General features: G+C 28.8%; 2 protein-coding genes and 1 long non-coding RNA gene across 8 annotated transcripts in view; 2 read left to right on the plus strand and 1 right to left on the minus strand.

Moving 5' to 3' along the window:
* Positions 1 to 16489, plus strand: part of LOC100742885 (HEAT repeat-containing protein 5B) — a 35034-nt gene extending 18545 nt beyond the window's left edge. Inside the window, exons 1-35 of one of the 5 annotated variants that reach the window (XM_012393926.3) lie at positions 6138 to 6440; positions 6651 to 6819; positions 6932 to 7143; positions 7223 to 7370; positions 7437 to 7547; positions 7619 to 7802; positions 7876 to 8036; positions 8116 to 8365; positions 8455 to 8598; positions 8674 to 8924; positions 9012 to 9123; positions 9221 to 9473; positions 9566 to 9675; positions 9755 to 9918; positions 10131 to 10163; positions 10483 to 10557; positions 10629 to 10904; positions 10989 to 11270; positions 11404 to 11593; positions 11669 to 11838; positions 11943 to 12264; positions 12353 to 12619; positions 12696 to 12877; positions 12953 to 13198; positions 13259 to 13478; positions 13561 to 13827; positions 13904 to 14066; positions 14134 to 14249; positions 14318 to 14602; positions 14665 to 14901; positions 14984 to 15135; positions 15206 to 15419; positions 15528 to 15542; positions 15664 to 15809; positions 15905 to 16081. In XM_012393926.3, coding sequence (XP_012249349.1) covers positions 6688 to 6819; positions 6932 to 7143; positions 7223 to 7370; positions 7437 to 7547; positions 7619 to 7802; positions 7876 to 8036; positions 8116 to 8365; positions 8455 to 8598; positions 8674 to 8924; positions 9012 to 9123; positions 9221 to 9473; positions 9566 to 9675; positions 9755 to 9918; positions 10131 to 10163; positions 10483 to 10557; positions 10629 to 10904; positions 10989 to 11270; positions 11404 to 11593; positions 11669 to 11838; positions 11943 to 12264; positions 12353 to 12619; positions 12696 to 12877; positions 12953 to 13198; positions 13259 to 13478; positions 13561 to 13827; positions 13904 to 14066; positions 14134 to 14249; positions 14318 to 14602; positions 14665 to 14901; positions 14984 to 15135; positions 15206 to 15419; positions 15528 to 15542; positions 15664 to 15809; positions 15905 to 16081 — 6267 coding nt within the window. In that variant the 5' untranslated portion in view covers positions 6138 to 6440; positions 6651 to 6687. Of the gene's footprint in view, positions 1 to 6137; positions 6441 to 6650; positions 6820 to 6931; positions 7144 to 7222; positions 7371 to 7436; positions 7548 to 7618; positions 7803 to 7875; positions 8037 to 8115; positions 8366 to 8454; positions 8599 to 8673; positions 8925 to 9011; positions 9124 to 9220; positions 9474 to 9565; positions 9676 to 9754; positions 9919 to 10130; positions 10164 to 10482; positions 10558 to 10628; positions 10905 to 10988; positions 11271 to 11403; positions 11594 to 11668; positions 11839 to 11942; positions 12265 to 12352; positions 12620 to 12695; positions 12878 to 12952; positions 13199 to 13258; positions 13479 to 13560; positions 13828 to 13903; positions 14067 to 14133; positions 14250 to 14317; positions 14603 to 14664; positions 14902 to 14983; positions 15136 to 15205; positions 15420 to 15527; positions 15543 to 15663; positions 15810 to 15904 lie in introns of those variants that run through there. The other 4 variants (XM_033323933.1, XM_012393937.3, XM_024372281.2 and 1 more) reach the window with 4 other exon arrangements.
* Positions 1030 to 4026, minus strand: LOC112214044. Its single transcript, XR_002947965.2, has 3 exons — positions 2508 to 4026; positions 2082 to 2223; positions 1030 to 1603 (listed from the first exon to the last, which is right to left on the minus strand). It is a non-coding gene; the product is annotated as an uncharacterized LOC112214044 (long non-coding RNA).
* Positions 16490 to 18254: 1765 nt separating the features above from the next.
* On the plus strand, positions 18255 to 21067 carry LOC100743002 (prostaglandin reductase 1). Of its 2 annotated transcripts, none has more exons than XM_003484447.3 (4): positions 18255 to 18609; positions 19865 to 20159; positions 20293 to 20566; positions 20648 to 21067. In XM_003484447.3, the coding sequence occupies exons 1-4, from the start codon at positions 18504 to 18506 to the stop codon at positions 20987 to 20989; spliced, it is 1017 nt and encodes a 338-aa protein (XP_003484495.1). In that variant the 5' UTR covers positions 18255 to 18503; the 3' UTR covers positions 20990 to 21067. The 2 variants fall into 2 exon arrangements, with proteins under 2 accessions (XP_003484495.1, XP_012249380.1); XM_012393957.3 differs by lacking the exon at positions 18255 to 18609 and adding an exon at positions 19299 to 19500.
* Positions 21068 to 21114: the final 47 nt, after the last annotated feature.

Here is a 21114-nt window from a genome sequence, read left to right on the forward strand (position 1 = left end):
CAGACTCATTGCTCGATTCAAAAAACGGAAGGAAGGTATTTATCACTATATTAGGAAGTGTATATAATTAGTGAAATATTTGTGGTAAACAATTAGTAAAGAAGTATAATTAGTAAAACATTTAGTTTTATAATATCAAAATAAATATTTTAAATAAGAATATTTAAATAAACACAATTATACATTTATTAAAATAGATATTTTACAATATCAAATATTATTATCATTAATGTAGACAAACAAAATATTTTAAATACTAAGAAATGCACTTTTAGTAAAACCAGAAATACAGAGTGTATCAAAACTGTATGTCGTGCCATTGCAATAACATTCTACATCTCTGGTTTTATGGAGATTAGATAGTAAAAAAGGAACTGCAAAATTAAACACCTTGACCTAGAAATCCAAAGCCGAATCTTTTTGGTCTCTATCATGTTCCATTCATTGGGAAGATAAAACTTGTCAAAAGAACCATTATTCACAGTTGAATCCCTTGAAAAATCCTCTAAATTCTCTTGAAAAATAATATTGAGATTCCAGTTCTTATTGTTGGACTAACTTTTTCGACTCCTTTATATTTTTATACATTCTTTTGAATTAATTTGTTTCAGACGTATAAACGTCTAAAGATTACATAGGTAATCTTTAATAAATTCTCTTAAAAAAATTAAAATATTTTTACATATATCCATGTATCCACGTTCAGTATCCCAGAATGTAGATCCTTCTTAAAAGTATACTTTCAATGTCATTCTTTAATTGGTTCATTGAACCTACCAGTAATTCAGAAGGAAAGGTATTCAAAATTATTGACAGGCCGGTGGATTAAATAATTTGAGAAGATGCATAAATAATCATTCAAGGTTAAAAATCACTAAAATTCATTCTAACCAAATTAACAGTATCAAAATCAAAGAATTAGATTTAATCACGATACCCAATTAGATATAGTGACATAATATTCTAACTTTTATTTAGATATATTTTTATTTATTTATATATTATATTTTTTTATTTAGATGTATACATATAGGGCAAGTCAATAAGCTGTTTAAAATATCTTATTGCTTATTAAATTGAAAATAGAAAGTTTTCTATATAAAATGAATTGCATTTAAAAAGATTGTCTTTAATGAATGCATTTTTATCTATTCTTTCAGATTCTTTGAAACATTGAATAAATTATTTCTACTTGTTTCTTTCAAATTCTAGAGAACCTTAAATTTTCTGGGATAAAACTGCATATTCTTATTAGTGAATCGATAAGAGAATGAATTTACTTGTATCAAGGTGATCCTCTGTTAACCTTGAACCTCAAAACGAAAGTACATTACAAGTGACAATATTAGCTGCTGCAGAAGTGATAAATTTATCGGGAACTCGCCGGCCTTACTTAAATTTTACTGGTTCTATTTGATTTTGATTGTATTTGCTTAAGCTAATTCTACACTGATAGACGATTGCCCGCAAACACGTATCGTAGACAATCATCGTAAAAAATCCGCAAAAAGACAGATACTGATTGGCTGCATCATGTTTCTGTGGACAATTGTCTGGCAATGTAGACAGCTTCACTTGTGAATACAAACCGAACTGTGACTTACTGGAAATCTATATTAATTTTTTGACTCATAATGTTCCACCCATATGTATGTAGTGTCTACGTTATCATGACTTGACAAATTGGACAGTTCATCATTAATACTGGTAACTGGTCTCAAATCTTTTCTCTTTCTAATTATTAAATACATAAAGTATAATCTGTCTAAATTAATAATGAACTTTTAAATTTATTAATTTCAACAATGAAATTTGATAGAAAACAATACGCGATCGTTTCACGACAACCGAAAAGTTTTTATGATATGTATATATGAAAAGGGACCCTAAGGACTCTTTTTAGAGACAATCAATAATATTGCCAATATTTCAAGATTCTTAACGGAAATGCAGTTTGTCAATAAATATTGACAATATTATATTGACAGTACATATTGATCCTTTTAGTTGAGAACCTTGAAATGCTGGCAACATGTATTGATAGCCTGAGGATACCCTTAATGATATAATGATAATCTTACGTGCAGTTCGCTTCTGTTGAAACGTAATTACAACAGATCTACGATAAACATATGTATGTGTTTTCGGCATACCATTCGATGACGTATATTACTTTTTACCACTGCATACGTCAAACTTTTTTCAAGATGTCTGATGATGAACCTGTAAAGGATATAATAATAATATGTATCGTGTTCTGTAAGAATCGCTTTAAAATATTATGTCGTATAGAAAACGTCTAGCTTTAGATTTAAATGTCTTAAATTTAAATTTAATTTCTCTTAAAATCGATTTGAGGTATTTCTGTAGTACCATCAAGAATAACTATTCAACGAAATCAGGTTTTGCTGATATGAGGATTAGAATCTGACATTATGATGGAAAAAGTTCATAAATATTTAATGACGAATGTGAATCTATAATATTTGGTGAAATATTCCACTTACCTGTTAGACAAAGCATAACTTGCTGGAAAATATCAATACTAAATAGTATTGTATAATAATAGTACACCACTTATTTTATTGCAATTTATTCGCAATTATGATCCACTTTAATTCAATTAACGAAATCCAAAGTATTCTGGCTACTTATTGCCATCGATGATTATACTAACACATGTTTTACCGTCTTTAACAGCAAAGATAGTTTATCACTGCACTCTCGATCATAAAGCTAACGAGTCTCTTGACAATGTTGCTAGTTATTGCCGTGAACCATAATAATCAGTGTCATCATTTCCTTTTATTTTCTTGGAGTTTCCCGATAACTTTTGTAGACCACGAGCAACACGAATGCTACTTTCATTTCAATGTTTATACAGTGACATTGTATGTATGCCGGGTTAACGTGTTTTAAAAAATAATTTGTAAATTAAGCCATGCCTGTAACAGCAATACACAGTGTGTTCCATTTATTTGTAAACATGTGTAAATATGTAAATATTTCGAAAACTATGCGATACAAAGAAATGTTTGAAACAAATGCTGCACGATGGTAAAGAAGACATGTCATATCGCTATTTATCTTACTGTGCGACGACCTTGAAAATCTCTGTACATGTCACGTTTATGTTTTTAAACGGCAACTATATTCTTTTATTACATATTCTTGTAGCAGATATCGAAGCGTTTTCAAAACGTTATTTATTTGTAACTTTCTCATGAACTACTATCGAGATACTAATTCTTAAGAAGGATACAAAATTGTATACCTTTTAATGGTAGACGCATAGGAGGAAAAGCGACTAATTGCTTTAAGGATAGAATTTGACATACACTTATTTTCTAGAGCCACTATAATGTACAAAGCCCGACCGAGTAACCACCCCGTTGTTTACAATGGATAACGTTAAGACCCTGATGACGCATCATATTTGAAATTTAATGTCTCGATAGTAATTTATACGAAAGATGCAAGTAGGTAGTGTTCTGAAAACTTTTCGATATCGGCTGCAAGAATATGAAATAAAAAATATAGTTGCCATTTAAAAATAAAGATCTTCATAGATCTTTTTAAGATCATTGCAAAATAAATATCGATATGAAATGCCTCCCTTGATATTATATAACGTTCGCTTCAAACATTTTTCCGTATCGCCTATAGTTTTCGAGAAATTAAGATGTTTATTTAGGCATTTCCAGGTATTACATTTCCAGTTAAATGACACACACTATATGATAAAAGGGACAAGTAGTAGCGGGAAAGTTATTTAAATCGTTGCACAAATCGCGATCGATAAAGCTGGCAAAAACTATTAAAATATGTATCATGGAAATAGGATATGATGTAATAATTTCTAGGTTCGTATAACATGATTAGTGATATTGTATGCATTTAGGAGTGAGAGTTTTCTGCTCCATTTCATTCAGTTTCGTAATAAATAATGTAATTGATTTTCGTAATTTCCAAGATTCGGAGCAGACGAGTAGCGTCACAGTTACCGCAGCAAATTACTGCCGCGTTTGCGTATTTAATTTTTGTTGAAGTCTATAAGAGCGTTTTGCATTAATTTCCCGCCTAAGATTTGCATCCCGCGTGAACTGATTCGCATGAATTTATGCTATCCTCAAACGGCAAATTGTCGCGGAGGTGACACTCGTCTTTACCGAATCTAACTTTTTCTATCCACATATTGTCGCATCATAACAAGGGGTAATAGCTATTATTAGTCTGCGAATGTTTATTGCAATTTGATAGTTTTACGGTAATTAAAGGAATAAACTTTTGATCAAGATTTGTTCTTATTATACTTTACTTCTTAGAGTACTTTTTAAAAATAATTTATACAGCTTTACATCATATGCGTTTCAAATTTCCCATAAATGCATAAACACTCACAGTTTAATTATTATGTTTGCTCGAGTGTCGAGACACTAGATGAACGCAAAAAAGTAATGTACTGGTGACGTGAAATCCGTTGATATATTACTTACTGATACATGCAACTATGATAATTACGCATTTGTAGTTTAACGATCTTGGGACATTCAAATAAAAATCTAAAGGAGAGACAATCTTTACTCTTTTTTTTAGAACCTCTTAGTATCCGGAAAAATATGCAAAAAGTTATAATTAATAAAAAGTAGCAGAAGAGAACGCTGCCTTCTACGATTGCAAGTACTTCCGTCGTTTATATAATAACCGTTTATAAATCTGAGTATTTGCGAACAGTGCATTATGCATTATGGAGACTAATGAAAAAAATGTAACTTCATCACGATTCATATTTATAAAGTAGCTTACATACATACGTATATTACATATATTAATCCTCAATTATCATGTATCTACGTAGATGTGTGACTAACAGCTTTGTTTCGCAGAATTGACTTTCCTGTTATGAAATTAATTTTAACAAGCGTTTCCAAAGAAAAGATGAATACTTTGTTTACTTCTATACATATTCCCAAAAGGCTCTATGTATAAAAAATCTTACGAATATCCAAAATGAAATGTTTTGGTGATATGGGCTTACCGTGGTAGAGAAATAAAGGATCCTTTTCTTTTTTAAATAAAGTAGTTTGACTGATGAAATGTTCAAAAAATGTGCTTATACATTTTTCTGCATAAATAAAAGACAGAAGGACTGATGCAATTTTTTTCGAATAATTTATCAGCGCTAGGATACTAAAGAAAAAAAAAGGTAATAGTGATACGATCATTAATGTTTGCCATTATCAGTGGACGTATCATTAACTGTGAAATTACTGTGACAAAGCATTAATTCAAAACATACATACATAGTATATAGATCGTACATTTCTTTACTGAAGGATATTAATGTTATAATTATCCATGAGATCCATTATGTTGAAGTTATTATGACTGAATGTTGATAATATTGTTTGAGTTCTTTCGTGAAAAGCGTACATCCCCCCTCCCATGACTTACAAACGTGAATTTATAGCGCATATACGTGTTTCAATTGATTTTTAAACGTCATGCAGTAAATACAAAATTGCATTCAGAAAATTTTTAATCAGTATGTATATATTATAGATATGTATGCAACACAAAAATATGTATACATCTGACATAATGATTTGTAATAAAAAGCACTTTACACAAGTGCAAATTTATTTACGTCAATATCCTTAAAAATAATTTTCAGCAAATTAAATTTTGTACTACTAGGAATCATATAAGAAAAAATTATTTTTATTATTAAAAATACATACTACATCTGAATATAGACGTATACTATAAACAGTATGATAAACTGCATGTGACATAAAGTAATAAATTAATTTGTTTATAAATTCAATATTAGTTGTACATATAGATTGAGTATGTTATAAATAATAATTAAACAATATATAAGATATATCTATATATTGGCTTCCATACATAGAAAAAAATTATTAACATTTTATATTTGTTATAGTAAAAAATTTTTTGATAATATGTTTCATAATTACCACTTTTCAATTTAACATGATTTGTTATTTAATTAATTTTATAATCAATCATCAATTTTATAATCAATATAATCAATAGTCAATCTAACATGGATGATATACGAACATAATAAAAATACGTCAAGTAAGCAGTCTTAATAATTCGTTGTCAATGTTTCTCTTCCAGATGATTACGATCTACCCTAACCTAAATCAAGTTAAGATTTGTCAATTACGTGGAAAAATTGTATCTTGCTGTACCCATTTATATAAATTGTTGAAAGGTGTTAAATACTGACTGACATGGTGTTTATAAAGTGATTTATTTTGCATCGTTTTATTTTTTAATGTGAAACGTAAATAAATACGAATACCAACAGTTTTACGTTGATGAAATGGAGTGATTACAAATATATTATATAAAAAGAAATAGAAAATTATGTTATTTCCTGTATACTGGTGATATCGGCAGTATTTCTGGTATTTAATTATATATTTTTATCAAATTTTAGTATTAATATTTATGTACTGATAAATAATCTGTTTGTTTCTAATACGTGATAAAAATACATATGTATATTTTATGAAAGAGAGATATCAGATTGTTATGATTTTTTAAAATGCATATTTAGTTCTCTAATTACAAATAATAACATTAAAAGTTTGTTAATAATATATGATTAATTGCAGGAAGAAAGTGGGTAACATTAGAAACTAATTTATTGAAATGATGATGGAGTTGAGTCATAGTTTGACTCTCAATGAGGATGCTCTTAATCAAATCCCAGAAGCTAAGAGGCCAGTTTTTATATTTGAATGGTTACGTTTCTTGGATAAAGTTTTAATAGCTGCACAAAAGGTATTATTGATTTAAATGATATATTTCCTTGTTACAACGTATTTTTATCAGGCAATATGTATATATAATACATTTGTTGTTGTGAACTTTTATAATAATATATAACTTTCAGAGTGATATTAAGGGATGTCAGCAAAAGCTAGTAGAACAATTAACCAAACACATGCAAGGAGCTCCTGGGCCTCCTACACGAAGACTTATTGCAAGATGTCTTGCAACTTTATTTAGTGTTGGTGATACATTTTTGCTTTTTGATACTGTTAATAAGTGTAATGATATTCTTAGAAATAAAGATGATTCTCCAAGCTTCCTCCCAACAAAATTGTAAGTAAAATTCTTGTATATTTAGTTAGTAATAAATTGTACACATTCTGTAAGTTCTAAAATTTGTTAATGTTTATAGAGCTGCTATATGTTGTGTGGGATGCATGTATGAAAAATTAGGAAGAATGATGGGCAGGTCATATGAAGAAACTGTACAAATATTAATAAAGTCTTTACGTTCTGCAGAGTCACAAACTCGAATAGAAATTATGCATACTCTAGAAAAGGTAATATTTGATATCATACAGAGATTAAAATTATTTTGAAAATTTTACATATATTTGAATTATTAGGTTTGTGCTGGCATGGGATCTGCAATTACAAATGTTCATAAAGAAATATATAAAGTTTCTAGACATTATCTTACAGATAGGGTAATGGCTGTAAGATGTGCTGCTGCAAAGGTATTTTATTATGCTTTATTTGATATTTTGTAAATATACTGCTTAAAATATATTTGATGCAATATTTTCAGTGTTTATTAGAAATGTTAAATCATGCATCATTTTTATATACTACTGAAATAGAAAGTGTTGCTACACTTTGTTTCCGAGCATTTGAAGGTTCAAACTATGAAGTACGATGTGCTGTTGCAAAATTACTTGGTACATTGGTGGCAATGACTCAGCTTCCAGCTCCAAAAGGAAAAAGTCCTTCAGGTATTTTTAATCTGCGCGTTCAATTATTCATTATGCATTATGCGAGAACTATTAGTTATTATTATTATTTTAGTTACACAAAATAAAAATTGTAAACAAATCTCACTTGACGAAGTCTTGAATATTTTAATGTCCGGATTTTTAAGAGGTGGAGTAGGTTTTTTGAAGGGTACTGGAGAAATAATAAAAGGAAATTCTAGTGTTAACAGAGAAGTTCGAGTTGGAGTCACACATGTAAGAAAAAATACAAAAGATAACATCTTATATTCATTTTATAAAACAATCTAATTAATTATTCATTGATATTTTACAGGCATATGTTGTATTTGTTCAAATGTTAGGAGGATCATGGCTTGAACGCAATGTTGGTACATTAGTTGCACATGTACTTGATCTTGTAACGAATCCAAAAGCAGCAAGCTCACATGTTGATGCTGTCTATTCTAGAAAATGTGTTAACTTTATATTACACGGTACTGTAGGGAAATTATTAGGAGAAGGGGCTCAAGCTGCTGCATGTAAAGAAATAGCCTACATTATTTTGAAACAGATGAATTCTATTGGTAAGAATAATTTTTTTTAGTTTTTATTGTTATAGTAATTTAATAGAGTATACGTATATATTTTTTATCTTTTTATCCTAAATTTTTAGATTTTAGTCCAGAAAACGCAAAGGACTGTAACCAAGAAACATTATTCAGTCAACATTTATTAGTTTGTGCACTGCAAGAAATGGGAAATTTGATCTTAGGATTGGGTACAACAGCTTGTAATTTATTGTCCGATCAATCTTTGAGTATGTATCCTACATATATACGATATATACTTACTAATTTTTTTGATATTTATATTAATTTGAATGTTTTTCCAGATTTAATTGATACCATTATGGCTGTTTTGATTCATCCATGTCAAGCAGCTAGACTTGCAGCTTCGTGGTGTTTACGTTGCATTTGTGTAGCAGTACCAAGTCAGATAACACCTCTAATTGATCGTTGTGTAGATGGAATAGAAAATATGCGTAGTTCACCAGAAGCAATAGCTGGATATAGTAGTGCATTGGCTGCAGTTCTCGGTAGCGTTCGTTTATCGCCACTTGGAGTTCCACATACAAAAGGAAAAGTAATTATTTTTAAATAACATTTATGTCCCTTCATGTGATTTTATGATGGTATAGAATTTTGTAAAACAAAAATAATTTTATTTTAGATTATATTTAATACTGCAGAAGAACTTTTGAGAAGCGCAAGTCAAAACAGTCGTTTATCGTTAAACAGAACACATGCTGGATGGCTTCTAATTGGAGCTATAATGACTCTTGGTATAGTAAACTTAAATCAATGTGTTGTAGAACAATTAAATAGTAAATGTATTCGCATCCTTAAAATATTATATCTAATAAAAAACCATGGGTTTAGGAACGGCGGTGGTAAAAGGGTTATTACCTAGAATGTTGTTATTATGGAGAAATTCTTTTCCTCGTTCAAATAAAGAACTCGAAAGTGAAAAGGCTAGAGGTGACGCTTTTACATGGCAAGTGACTTTAGAAGGTCGAGCTGGTGCATTATCTGCGATGCATAGTTTCTTGTTACATTGCCCCGAACTTTTAAACGATGATATTACGAGACGGCTTCTAACACCAATTGAATCTGCATTGGCAATGTTAACGAAGTATGTTATATTTATATATATTTCTAAAATATTTCTAGTCGTTGCTTCTAAAATATTCTTAGTTTAACGTTATATTCAAAATAACATTTCAGTTTATCACCTGTATTGAAAAATTATGGTCAACAATTAAAGGCTCCAGCTGCTATGGTTCGTTTGCGTTTATATGAGACACTATTATTATTACCACCTCAAACTTTTGAAGGTAATGATAAATATTTGTAATTATAAGAATTATGTGGAGGTACTACTTAAAGAAGCGAATAATTGCAAATATTAAACAGGTTCTTATACACATCTCTTAAGGATGTTGGTATCAGAGTTTACATTAACTGAAAATCCTGGAAATACTACAACTTCATTATTGCGTGCAGTTTGTCATGCCAATGATTCTGTAATCCTTGGTACATGGTTACAAGAAACTGATCATCGTACAATTGAAGATCAAGTATGTGTTTTAAAATACTACTTTATAACAGTGTTCTACATACATTTTTCATGTGCTCTATGTGTAGATGCTGTTAACATATCTTTCATATACCATTATTAACTTTTATTAATGTAGAAATTTAATGTAACAACTAAGTGGTCAAACTATAAGGAAATTTAACATATATAATATTAATTGAAATTAACATTCATATTTCCACTCATATCCAGATGGAACCAAACAGAAGGGCAGATTTGGAACATGTGAGTAATGTTCTATGAAGCCTTTCATTATCTGCTGTTCATCTGCACAATTTTCCTTTTACACTTTTTTTTATTTCTTATGAATATTGTAAATTAATTTATAAAATAATGATAAATATTAAGATTGGTAGTCCCAATTTATACTTTGTTTTAAAAACTGTTAATTATAATTAATTTCATGTTCATAGGTTCTATTAAGATAAATATGTTATACTTGTTTTTATTTTTTACTTTGTATTGTTCATGCTATTGATATTAAAAACAATAAAATATAAAAATGGAATTTACTCAATCTACACATATATTGTATTTGTTTCAGCTGCAACCAAATAGCGCTGCAGGGTCTGGAGCTTTGGAACACAATCCATGTTGTCTTTATAGACCTGTACCACAAGTAATGTTTTTTAGATTTTATTAAAAATATAGATTTTTGTAATGATTTTAATTCCATTGTTACTGTTTTAGGACGATATAATTCCTGGACCTTTGCCTTTGGGAGTTGCAGTCATTGATCTCTCTGTATCTCTGTTTGGTCAGATCTTCCCACGTGTAGCAAATAAGCATAGATTGCAAATGTTAGATCATTTCAGTGAATGTATAAAACATACAAAATCTGGTAGACAAGAAGCAATACAGATGAACGTTTTTACGGCTGTGCTAAGCGGATTAAAGGGACTGAATGAAGCAAAAACTGGCTTTGGTCAAGAAGATGTTAAGAAATCTGCGACTAATCTCATTATTGTAAACATTGTCTTATAATAACATTACAGTATATTTCCATTTTATTCGTTATAGAGAACTTAATTGATATTGTTTATATTATAGAGTGCTTTGGTAAGTAGTAATTCGATACTAAGATGGGCAGCTGGAGAAGCTGTTGGAAGAATGGCTCAAGTTATTTCTGATCCCAAATTTACGGCGGAATTAGCACAAACAAGTTTTGACCGCTTAAAATCTGCTCGCGATGTTGCTAGTAGAACTGGTCATTCTTTAGCGTTAGGGTGTCTTCATAAATACGTGGGTGGGATGGGATCTAGCCAACATCTGAATACAAGTGTCAGTATTTTACTCGCACTTGCTCAAGATAATTCATCTCCAGTAGTACAAGTAAGTCTATATTGATATATGTATAGCTAGTTTTAGTTAGGTGCTCTTTAGGCTGCTCTTACATAGTCTTTTATGTATAGTTAGTTTTAGTTAGGCACTAGTTAAAAAAATGTAATTTTATCCTTTTATTCAGGTATGGGCATTGCATGCTCTTGCACTTATAGCTGATTCTGGTGGACCAATGTTTCGAGGCTATGTTGAACCTACATTATCTTTAGCATTGACTCTTCTTCTTAACGTTCCTCATTCTTATATTGATGTACATCAGTGTATAGGAAAAGTATTATCAGCTCTTATCACAACAATAGGGCCAGAATTACAAGGTCCATAGCTTTTACCATACTTCAATTACAAAAGTTTAAATACACATAATGTATATTGATTGTTTGTATCTTTAGGCAATACATCAACGATTTGTATGGCACGTTCATCGTTTTTATGTGCTTGTGCAATTATGCAAGATCATCAAGACCCTCTTGTACAGGCAGAAGCTACAGGATGTCTTCAGCAACTACATTTATTTGCACCAAGACATGTTAACTTATCTTCTCTGGTTCCTACACTATGTGTAAGGTTTACACTACATTTATATTTCATTTGTCCATGTTATAGTTCACTTGTCATAAATGATATAAAAATATTTCTTTATATTGAAATTTATTTTATTTATAGCGAACTTTATCAAGCAATCATTTGCTTCTACGTAAAGCTGCAATCTCTTGCCTTCGACAATTGGCTCAACGCGAAGCGAAAGAAGTATGCGAACATGCAATGACATTAGCTAACGAAAGTCGAGATACTAATATAGTAGAAGGTCTTGTTATAACAGAAACTGGTCTACCGGGGGTCTTGTTTAGTATGTTAGACACAGAAACTGATAGCAAATTAATTAAAGACATTCATGACACGCTAACGAGTATGCTGCAAATTTTAGCAGCAGATCATCTATCTCAATGGTTGTCCTTATGTAAAGATGTTCTTACAATAGCTTCAGGTATTATAATATACTGTAATATGTCAACAAAAATAACCATTGCTAAATTGAATAAGATTAATAAGATATTTATGCTTATGACATATAGAAACATGTAATAATGAAGAAGGAAATACTATTGACGTCGAAGATAGTACTACGGATACTGATAATGCAGATACAGAAGGAGATGATGATCAAGCTGAATTTCATGCAGACGAATCTACAAAACAACGGCCAACTATTACGCCAAGGTGGCCAACTAGAGTATTTGCAGCACAGTGTGTTAGAAAAATTGTCGCTGCTTGTGTAAATAATAAACAAGCGCACTTTGATCTTATCTTAGCGAAAGAGATGCAAACATCTAAGGGAAAAAGTATTAATTCTTCAAATTGTAATATTTTTAAATATAACTACCAACTTATAACTTTGCTAATATTTCCTAATTACAGGCGACTTTCTAGTATTACATCTTTCCGATTTAGTACGGATGGCATTTATGGCCGCGACAAGTGATTGTGATCCTCTTCGGCTTGAAGGATTGAAAACGTTACAAGAAATCATAGATAAATTTGCCAAAGTTCCTGAACCAGAATTTCCTGGACATTTGTTACTTGAACAGTTCCAAGCACAAGTAATTAATTATAAATATAGAATTTTGAGGTATATTTCATAAATATATCACATTATTATTTAATAATTATCACAGGTTGGAGCTGCGTTGAGACCTGCATTTTCAGCAGAAACAGCATCTCATGTTACAGCTGCAGCATGCGAGGCATGTAGTGCTTGGATTGGAAGCGGAGTTGCTAGGGATCTCAATGATCTTCGTAGAGTACATCAGCTACTAGTATCTTCTCTAGAAAAATTAAGGGAAGGACATACACGACCACAACTTTATAACGAAAGTTTGTTAACACTTGAAAGATTAGCGATTTTGAAAGCTTGGGCAGAGGTAAGAAACAAATTGTAATACTATCCTTTCTCTCTTTATACTTATTACTTTCTTCATCAGGTGTATGTAGTTGCTATGGTAAAAGATGGTTCTGCATTAAACAGTAAAGACACATTCAATCAAAATTCGAATCAAATTGATGATGACAATTGTGAAGATTTTGGGAAATTTGAATTTCAAACTGAAAGTTTATTAAGCTTAGTGCAACCAGAGTTATTAAGTTTAAGTCAATATTGGCTAGCTGCCTTGAGAGATCACGCATTACTTTCCTTACCTCCAGGTATAAATAGTTTCCGTGCTGTATATAATATTTTAAATTATTTATACATAGTACTTATAACGATAAGTCAATATTTTATTAGAATTTTCCAGCCAACTACCTCATGATGGTGGAGCTTTTTACACAACAGATACAATGGAATCTGCTCGACCTCATTATGCTGAATCATGGGCACCAATTTTACATGCTGCAACACTTTGGCTTAATGCAAAAGGATTTGGATTAGAAGAGAGTAAAAATGAAGTGGAAGCATCAAACGCAACTAATAATAATAATAATAACAATAATAATAACAGTGATGTCTCTACTAATAATACTACGAATGTTGAACGTTTCCATTTATTATTTGGTAAAAATTCTTCGATAATATTAAATTAAACATTATATCTTATTTTTTAGATAGTTATATTTATTAATTATTTTAGGTATATGTATGGAAGCATTATGCAGCCCTCGTGCTTCGGAGTCAACTCAAAATACAGAAACATGTTTAAATGCATTGTACACTTTATTAGATTCTACTTGGGCTCGTAAAGTTTTAAGTACAGACCGTTCATTACCGATTGAATTATGTAATGTTCTTCACAGGCAAGTCCCTTATTTATATAAATATAAATATACATATTATGATATCTTACTGTATATTTTGTTGCAGGATGCTTTTAACAAGAGAAAGTTTCGTAATACAAATGATAGTAATGGAAGTTTTGAAACAAATAATGAAAGCAGCACAGGAAGATTTGACAGAGAGAAAGAAATCTAAATTGGAAGGTAAAAAAATGTTGTCTTACATATTCAGGGAAATTAAATATACAAATATATATATTATTTTATAACAGAAATAGCACCAGCACATGAAGAAAGCAATGAAACTCAACATGTAGATTTACTAGGGGAAGGAGAAGAAAATGGTGAACTTAATCCTGGAAAGTCATTAGTATTTGCTATTCTGGAAGTGTGTTTGTGTCTTTTAGTCCGACAAATCCCAGCACTAAATCCTAATCCTGATGGAACAACAGCGATTTTATCCCAAAGGGGATATATGCCATCTGAAGAAAGTGGGAAACTCATAGCTGCTGCTCTTAATATAATGGAGTCTCTTCCTACTCTTTGTTCTCCTCAAGGTAAATATATGCTTTTAAACAAAGTAAATATTTATTTTTAACACATACTCTTTTAATATTAGGAGCTGTAGCAATTTTACCAACACTCCTGTATTTATCAACTGGAGTGATCAGAGAAACTGCAGTGCGTACGGACAGTGAATGCAATAAGACAACATCAGATACACCAGTTCATGCAGCTTTACATTGTATAAAAAGTCTTACCACAAATAAATATGCAAAAGATCATAGAAGTCAGGAACAATGGACAAGTCTTTTACAAAGTGCTCTTGCCAAAATCATCGATCTGGCTAAAACCGGTATTTGAAGTTAAAATCACATAAAATTTGTTTTGATACTAAAACATATTTAGCTAATAAATTTTTAAAAATATATTTATAGGAAATGATGAAACGAAAATGGACGAAGTGGCGATGATGTTAGGTATTGCGGTATTTGTTCTTCATGCATCGTCTGAAGTTGTGAGTGCACCGAATTTACAATTTCCGTGTATAAATCATTTTAGACACGCTTTCCAGTCAGAAAACATAATGGTAATAATGTTTCAATATTATGTTATACATTGTTTATAATTTGAGATATTTACCCTTTGAAATTTTATAGGTCAAATTAAAATGCGTTCAAACGTTGAGAACGATATTTTTACATCCAGATCGTGCAATAAGCACTCCTTATATTCATGCATTAGCTCCAAGATTAGTAGAATATCTATATAGTGAAAAGAGTAAACAGATTACAACTGATTTAGAATTATCTTTCACTTTGGAATGTATTAGCACAGTTGAAGCTCTTATAGGACTTGCCGATCTTTCACATCGTACGTATTAATCTGTATTATTTGTATTTTATTTATTACATAACATTTACAATAGTATATCAATATTAGAATAGTGTTATGACAAAAAGTATGTTACATGCTATTCAGGAGATCTTTTACAAGGTTTGTAAAAAGAGAGTAATATATTTACTCTGTATTTTATATGATAAAATGCAGTTTATTTGACTAATTTTAAATTATTTTAAATTTGTTATAATCTTAACATATTTTTATAATTAACTAGGTATACAGATGTTGACTTTACTTGTGCCAATCCTAATTAATTATTTATTAGAGGGAGATCAACTACAACATGCTTCCAAATATCAATTAAGTCTTCATCAACAAAGTTTTCAATGGCTTAATAAGATAGGACCAAAATATCCCCAGGTACTTAGTTCATGTTTAAATAAATTCGTCTTTAAATACAAAATACAAAATAAACATAAATTACTAGTATCTAAGTATTCAATGTTTTATTTTAGGAATTTAAGATGTTAATGTCTCAATCTACAGAACTAAAAACTAAATTAGAAAATGCAGTGAGATCCACTCACCAACAAGCACAAAGACATACTAGACCAGTAGATCTTGTAAAGCCACAGATAAAAATTTCTACACCATCCATCAAACTCAAAACAGATTTCTCAAATTTTAATTGAAACTTTCTATAATCACATTTGACATGTTGTATATTTATTAGGGAAAGAAATGTAGTTTATTTATTTTAATTAAAACTTTTATAGCTTTAACAATTAAATATATGTTACAGTAACAATACAAACAAAATCTAGGCTTTTATTTTTTAAACAAACATTATACTTTTATAACATGAAGAGTAAAAAATAAGATAATGTAAAAAATAGGACATAATAGTGTTTCTAAATAATATACAACATGTTAAAAATAGTGCATCTAATCCTACTGAATAATAATATATCATCATTGTATTAGTTCATTAGTTAACTTCCATGCATGACGTGTGGAACAGATATAAGATATAACTTGATATTATGTGTAAGATAAAATATTTTAATTATGAAATTTTCATAAAAATTTCATTAATATAAGTACTTGTTTCATAGTACTTATTCCTTAGCACTTAGTATTATTTAAGATAAAATAATGATTTAAATATAAAAACATTTAAGAAGATAACATTGGCATAATTATGCAATATATAAGTTCAAAAACTCTTTTTTCATCGTACTAATTTATGTTCCTTAAATAAAAAAAATTATTGCTTTCGCCTCTTTTAGTAAGATTTATATATAAAAAATTTAACGTAATTTTGAAAATGTATATTAAAATTGTACAATTATATTTATTTAAAAATGTAAATTGTATTTTGTAGAAAATTTTAATAATTCTCATAATTTTATTGATATCTTTATAAAAAATTGAGATAGTAGGGATTACATCAAAGCACAATAAAAATTATGTAAAGTAGTAGAAAAGTGTAAGTATTTTATATTCCATAACTGAAACAATAAATTTTCATAAATTATTTTTCATACAGTTAATTTTCATATCATATAAAACTATAATATTCTGTATTATTAAGTAAAGTTTATTTAAAAAGTATTTTATATTTATTTAAGTACAATTTTGATACCTTAAAATTTGTACAATATATAATTATATATACAATATATAATTATTTACAATAATAATTATATTTTACAAACTTTAATTTCATACAGTGATACATAATAACAAATATAACAAATAGTTCAATTTTTTAAATGAGTAGTATAAATTTTCACTGTCTAATGATCTGTAGCATTAAGATAGATATATTAAACTATGTATACTGTCAAATAAATTAATTACATAACAAAGAGCAACATTATATGTGTTATGAAATAATATAATTTATATAAAATTATGATAATGAAATAGAAAAATATTTGAATAAAATATAATCATTATATAAATGTAATATGAAATACTCCTTTATAGCATAAATTAGGTAATAAAATATGAAAAATATGTTATATTATTATTAATTATTATTACTATTATCGCAATATTAACTTTAATATCTGTAATAATCAGATAGAAATGTATTAGATATTATGTATTAACTTTAATATCTGTAATAATCAGATAGAAATGTATTAGATACGATATCAGAAATTATCAGATATAAGCAAACAGACAAACTTAAAAATACATTAAAAAGTCCTGTATTGCTTTACTATAAATATTTTCAAAATATTACAATAATAATTAAAATTTTAAACATACAAACTTACTTAATTAATACTACTTAATAAAATACTTACTTAATTAAAGACATTTAAAGAGATTAATACTTACTTAATAAAAGACATATGTTGAAATTAAAATAATATTTATGTTCATTTAAATGTCTATTTTTCTATATTACTTCTATGTATATGTGTATACTTATCACACTAAATTTTGATGTAAATCTTACAAATATTATGCTCATTTTGTTTCTAAAACCAATTATAACTTATATTGAAATTTTATTTATAATGAAATATTCAATAGAGCACTATGCATTTGACATGTATTATAATAATAATGAAATGTATTTATATTGTATTAGATGTTAGATAATACAAAGTATTACATTAAAATTTTATGCTTTACAGATATATACATATGTAAATTATGAAAATAAAATATTAATTGTGTACAGTTACATCTTACATTAATTTCTGATATAATTTGGATATTTTTAAACATAGTATAAACCTTTATTAATTAGGTAAATTAATAGAGTTCGATTCAGTATCTTTAATAAGTTAATCGTATTGTTGCAGAAATATCAAATGAATTAAAAAATCCTGTTATTTCATCAAGTTGTATAATTATTTATCAGGTAGAAATAGAGGGGAGTTCCAGAAGAAAGTAATCATTGCGATGAGAATAGTCTGTTAGTCAGTTCGCATAAAGTGATCTGTCGACTATATACCATTTATTTCATTGAGTTAGGTAGTTTATGTGCTAGTGGTTATTTTAACGACTATAATTCCAAACAATATTGTGCAAATTATCAAGTTAGAACTATTGCGAAGTCATTATTCTACCGTCTGTGAATATTTATGAAAAATGGTAAAAACAAAAAGATTCATTGTAGCAAAACATTTTCAAAAGAATCCAGAGCCATCAGATTTGCAATTGATCGAAGAAGAATTACCTTCTCTTCATAATGGAGGTAAAGATTTTAATAATAGTGTTGTATATGTATCGATTAGACAAATGAAAGTAGATGTCACACGATTTGTCATTAATCAACATTTAACATTGATAACTATGTATTTTTTAAAATAAAAAACTAGTTATATCGATATTCTTACTCATTATACTCATAAATTCATTATATTCATTGTTTATGATTACATTTTTTTTCCTGTAACATTGTGCAACAACTTCAATGTCAAATGATATAAGATGTAATTATGTATTTATTTAACCCTCGACTCGTGACTGGACTGAACGGAGGTCACGATTAATGCTTACGCGGCATTTATAAAATATTGTCGACATATCCATTATCCTAAAATATTTTTTAATACACATTTTTCTGATGATCAAAATGGAAGATATAAAACATCACTCAATAAAAACATACAAAATATACTCATTACTTTGAATTTACAGAGAAAATTAAAGATTATATTTAGAAATATTCGTTTATTATTGATATGATTTTTAATATATGTACATTTCGTTGATATAATAGAAAAAGGAAAATATTATAAAACATTATTCAAAAATAAAAAGAAGAATACAATAAAAATTTATCTATGAATTTTAAAAATGGTACAGATAAACATTTTTTATATAAGAATTTTTTATATAGTGAAACTTGAAAAAACGTTTTAGAAAATAACGTTGAATTGACGGGATGAAATTACACAACTTATATAAGAAATACATGCATTGTACATGTTTCCAACGTCTACATTGTATATTGAATAACTCAGTAATCTATAAATGTTATAAATAGAGAAGAGTGTCATACAATAATGGATGTTTTAGCTTCTAAATGACATCATTATTCAATATATTTTATTCTTACGGGGAGAATGTTTTTAACGTGTTTGTACGTATTTCGTAACTATCGCGATTCCGTAGGGTCAAATGAGACAGTTATGATATCATTATCAGCCTACAGACAATATCCCTTGTCATATTATTGCATAACAAATTTAAAATAAATCTTGCATTAGATGATTTAATATCTTTAACATTATGATTATCATACTATTAATAAGTACTAATTGTATGCAAAAATATTGACATTAAAAATAAAAGATAATAAGAAATAAAAATATATTCTGTGTATATTTAGTATTTAATAATATTGTTAAAAAATTAAATATTGAAATAATTGTAATGTTGTGGAATAAATATATATATACATATAATGTCCTAAAAGCTGAATAACATATGATTTATGTTTTCAGAGTACCTTGTTGAAGCAGAATATCTCTCTGTGGATCCTTACATGCGAGTTTATATTCAGAGATATCCAGTGGGTGTAACAATGATTGGTGCACAAGTAGCTAAAATCATTGAATCAAAGAATCCAGATTTCCCAGTAGGAAGAAGAATTGTTGGTTATTTGGGGTGGAGAACACATACCATTATAAATCCACATCGTTCATCTGAATATGAATTCTTAAGCCAAAAACCAACACTGGTACCTGATATTGGAGATCTATCACCATCACTGTATCTAGGAATTTTAGGAATGCCAGGGTAATAATTACTACATCAAGTGTATATTTTGTAATCTGATCTGTTTTTATATAATTTTTTATAAATTTGACCAATATGATATATTTATCCATTCTAAACAATTTATTCAAAAGTTTCATATTTTCTATGCCAGAGCCACAGCATATTTTGGTCTTCTAGAAATTTGTAAGCCAAAACAAGGCGAGGTTCTTGTTGTAAGTGGAGCAGCAGGAGCTGTTGGTTCCATTGTTGGTCAAATAGGAAAACATGTTTTTGGACTTACTGTCATTGGTATTGCTGGTTCAGATGAGAAGTGTAAATGGCTTGTAGAAGAACTTGGTTTTGATCATGCTATTAATTACAAAAAAGACGTTGAAGTTGCTTTAAGGAAAGCTGTGCCAAAAGGAATTGACTGTTATTTTGATAATGTACAGTTCTCTAGCATTATAAAATAATATCAAAATTTTGTCACAACATATTTGTTTATTATGATTATGTTATAATAACAGGTGGGAGGAGACATTTCCAGTATTGTTATATACCAAATGAAACCCTTTGGTCGCGTAGCTGTATGCGGATCTATATCTTCGTACAACGCAGATTCATCATCGCTACCAAAATCGACGATTCTTCAACCGTCGTTTGTGTTTAATCAATTAAAGATGGAAGGTTTCGTAGTGACTCGTTGGGATAATCGTTTTTCAGAAGCCACAAAAAAGAATCTTCAATGGATACACGAAGGGAAGCTTCGCTATCGTGAAACAATTACAAAAGGTTTTGATAACATGTTTGATGCATTTGTTGGCATGTTACAAGGAAAGAGCATTGGCAAAGCTGTTGTTAAAGTTTGAAGGCTCAAGAAAAGAATATTGTAATTTGTTTAAAACTACTTGTATACCTCTCTAAAATATATATATTTTATGTCTTAATTTCATAATTTTGATTATAAATCCTCGTTGTTCATATAGTAATTAGT

This window comes from Bombus impatiens, unplaced genomic scaffold, assembly GCF_000188095.3.
Source record: "Bombus impatiens unplaced genomic scaffold, BIMP_2.2 scf_0011, whole genome shotgun sequence".
Lineage (NCBI taxonomy): Eukaryota > Metazoa > Arthropoda > Insecta > Hymenoptera > Apidae > Bombus > Bombus impatiens.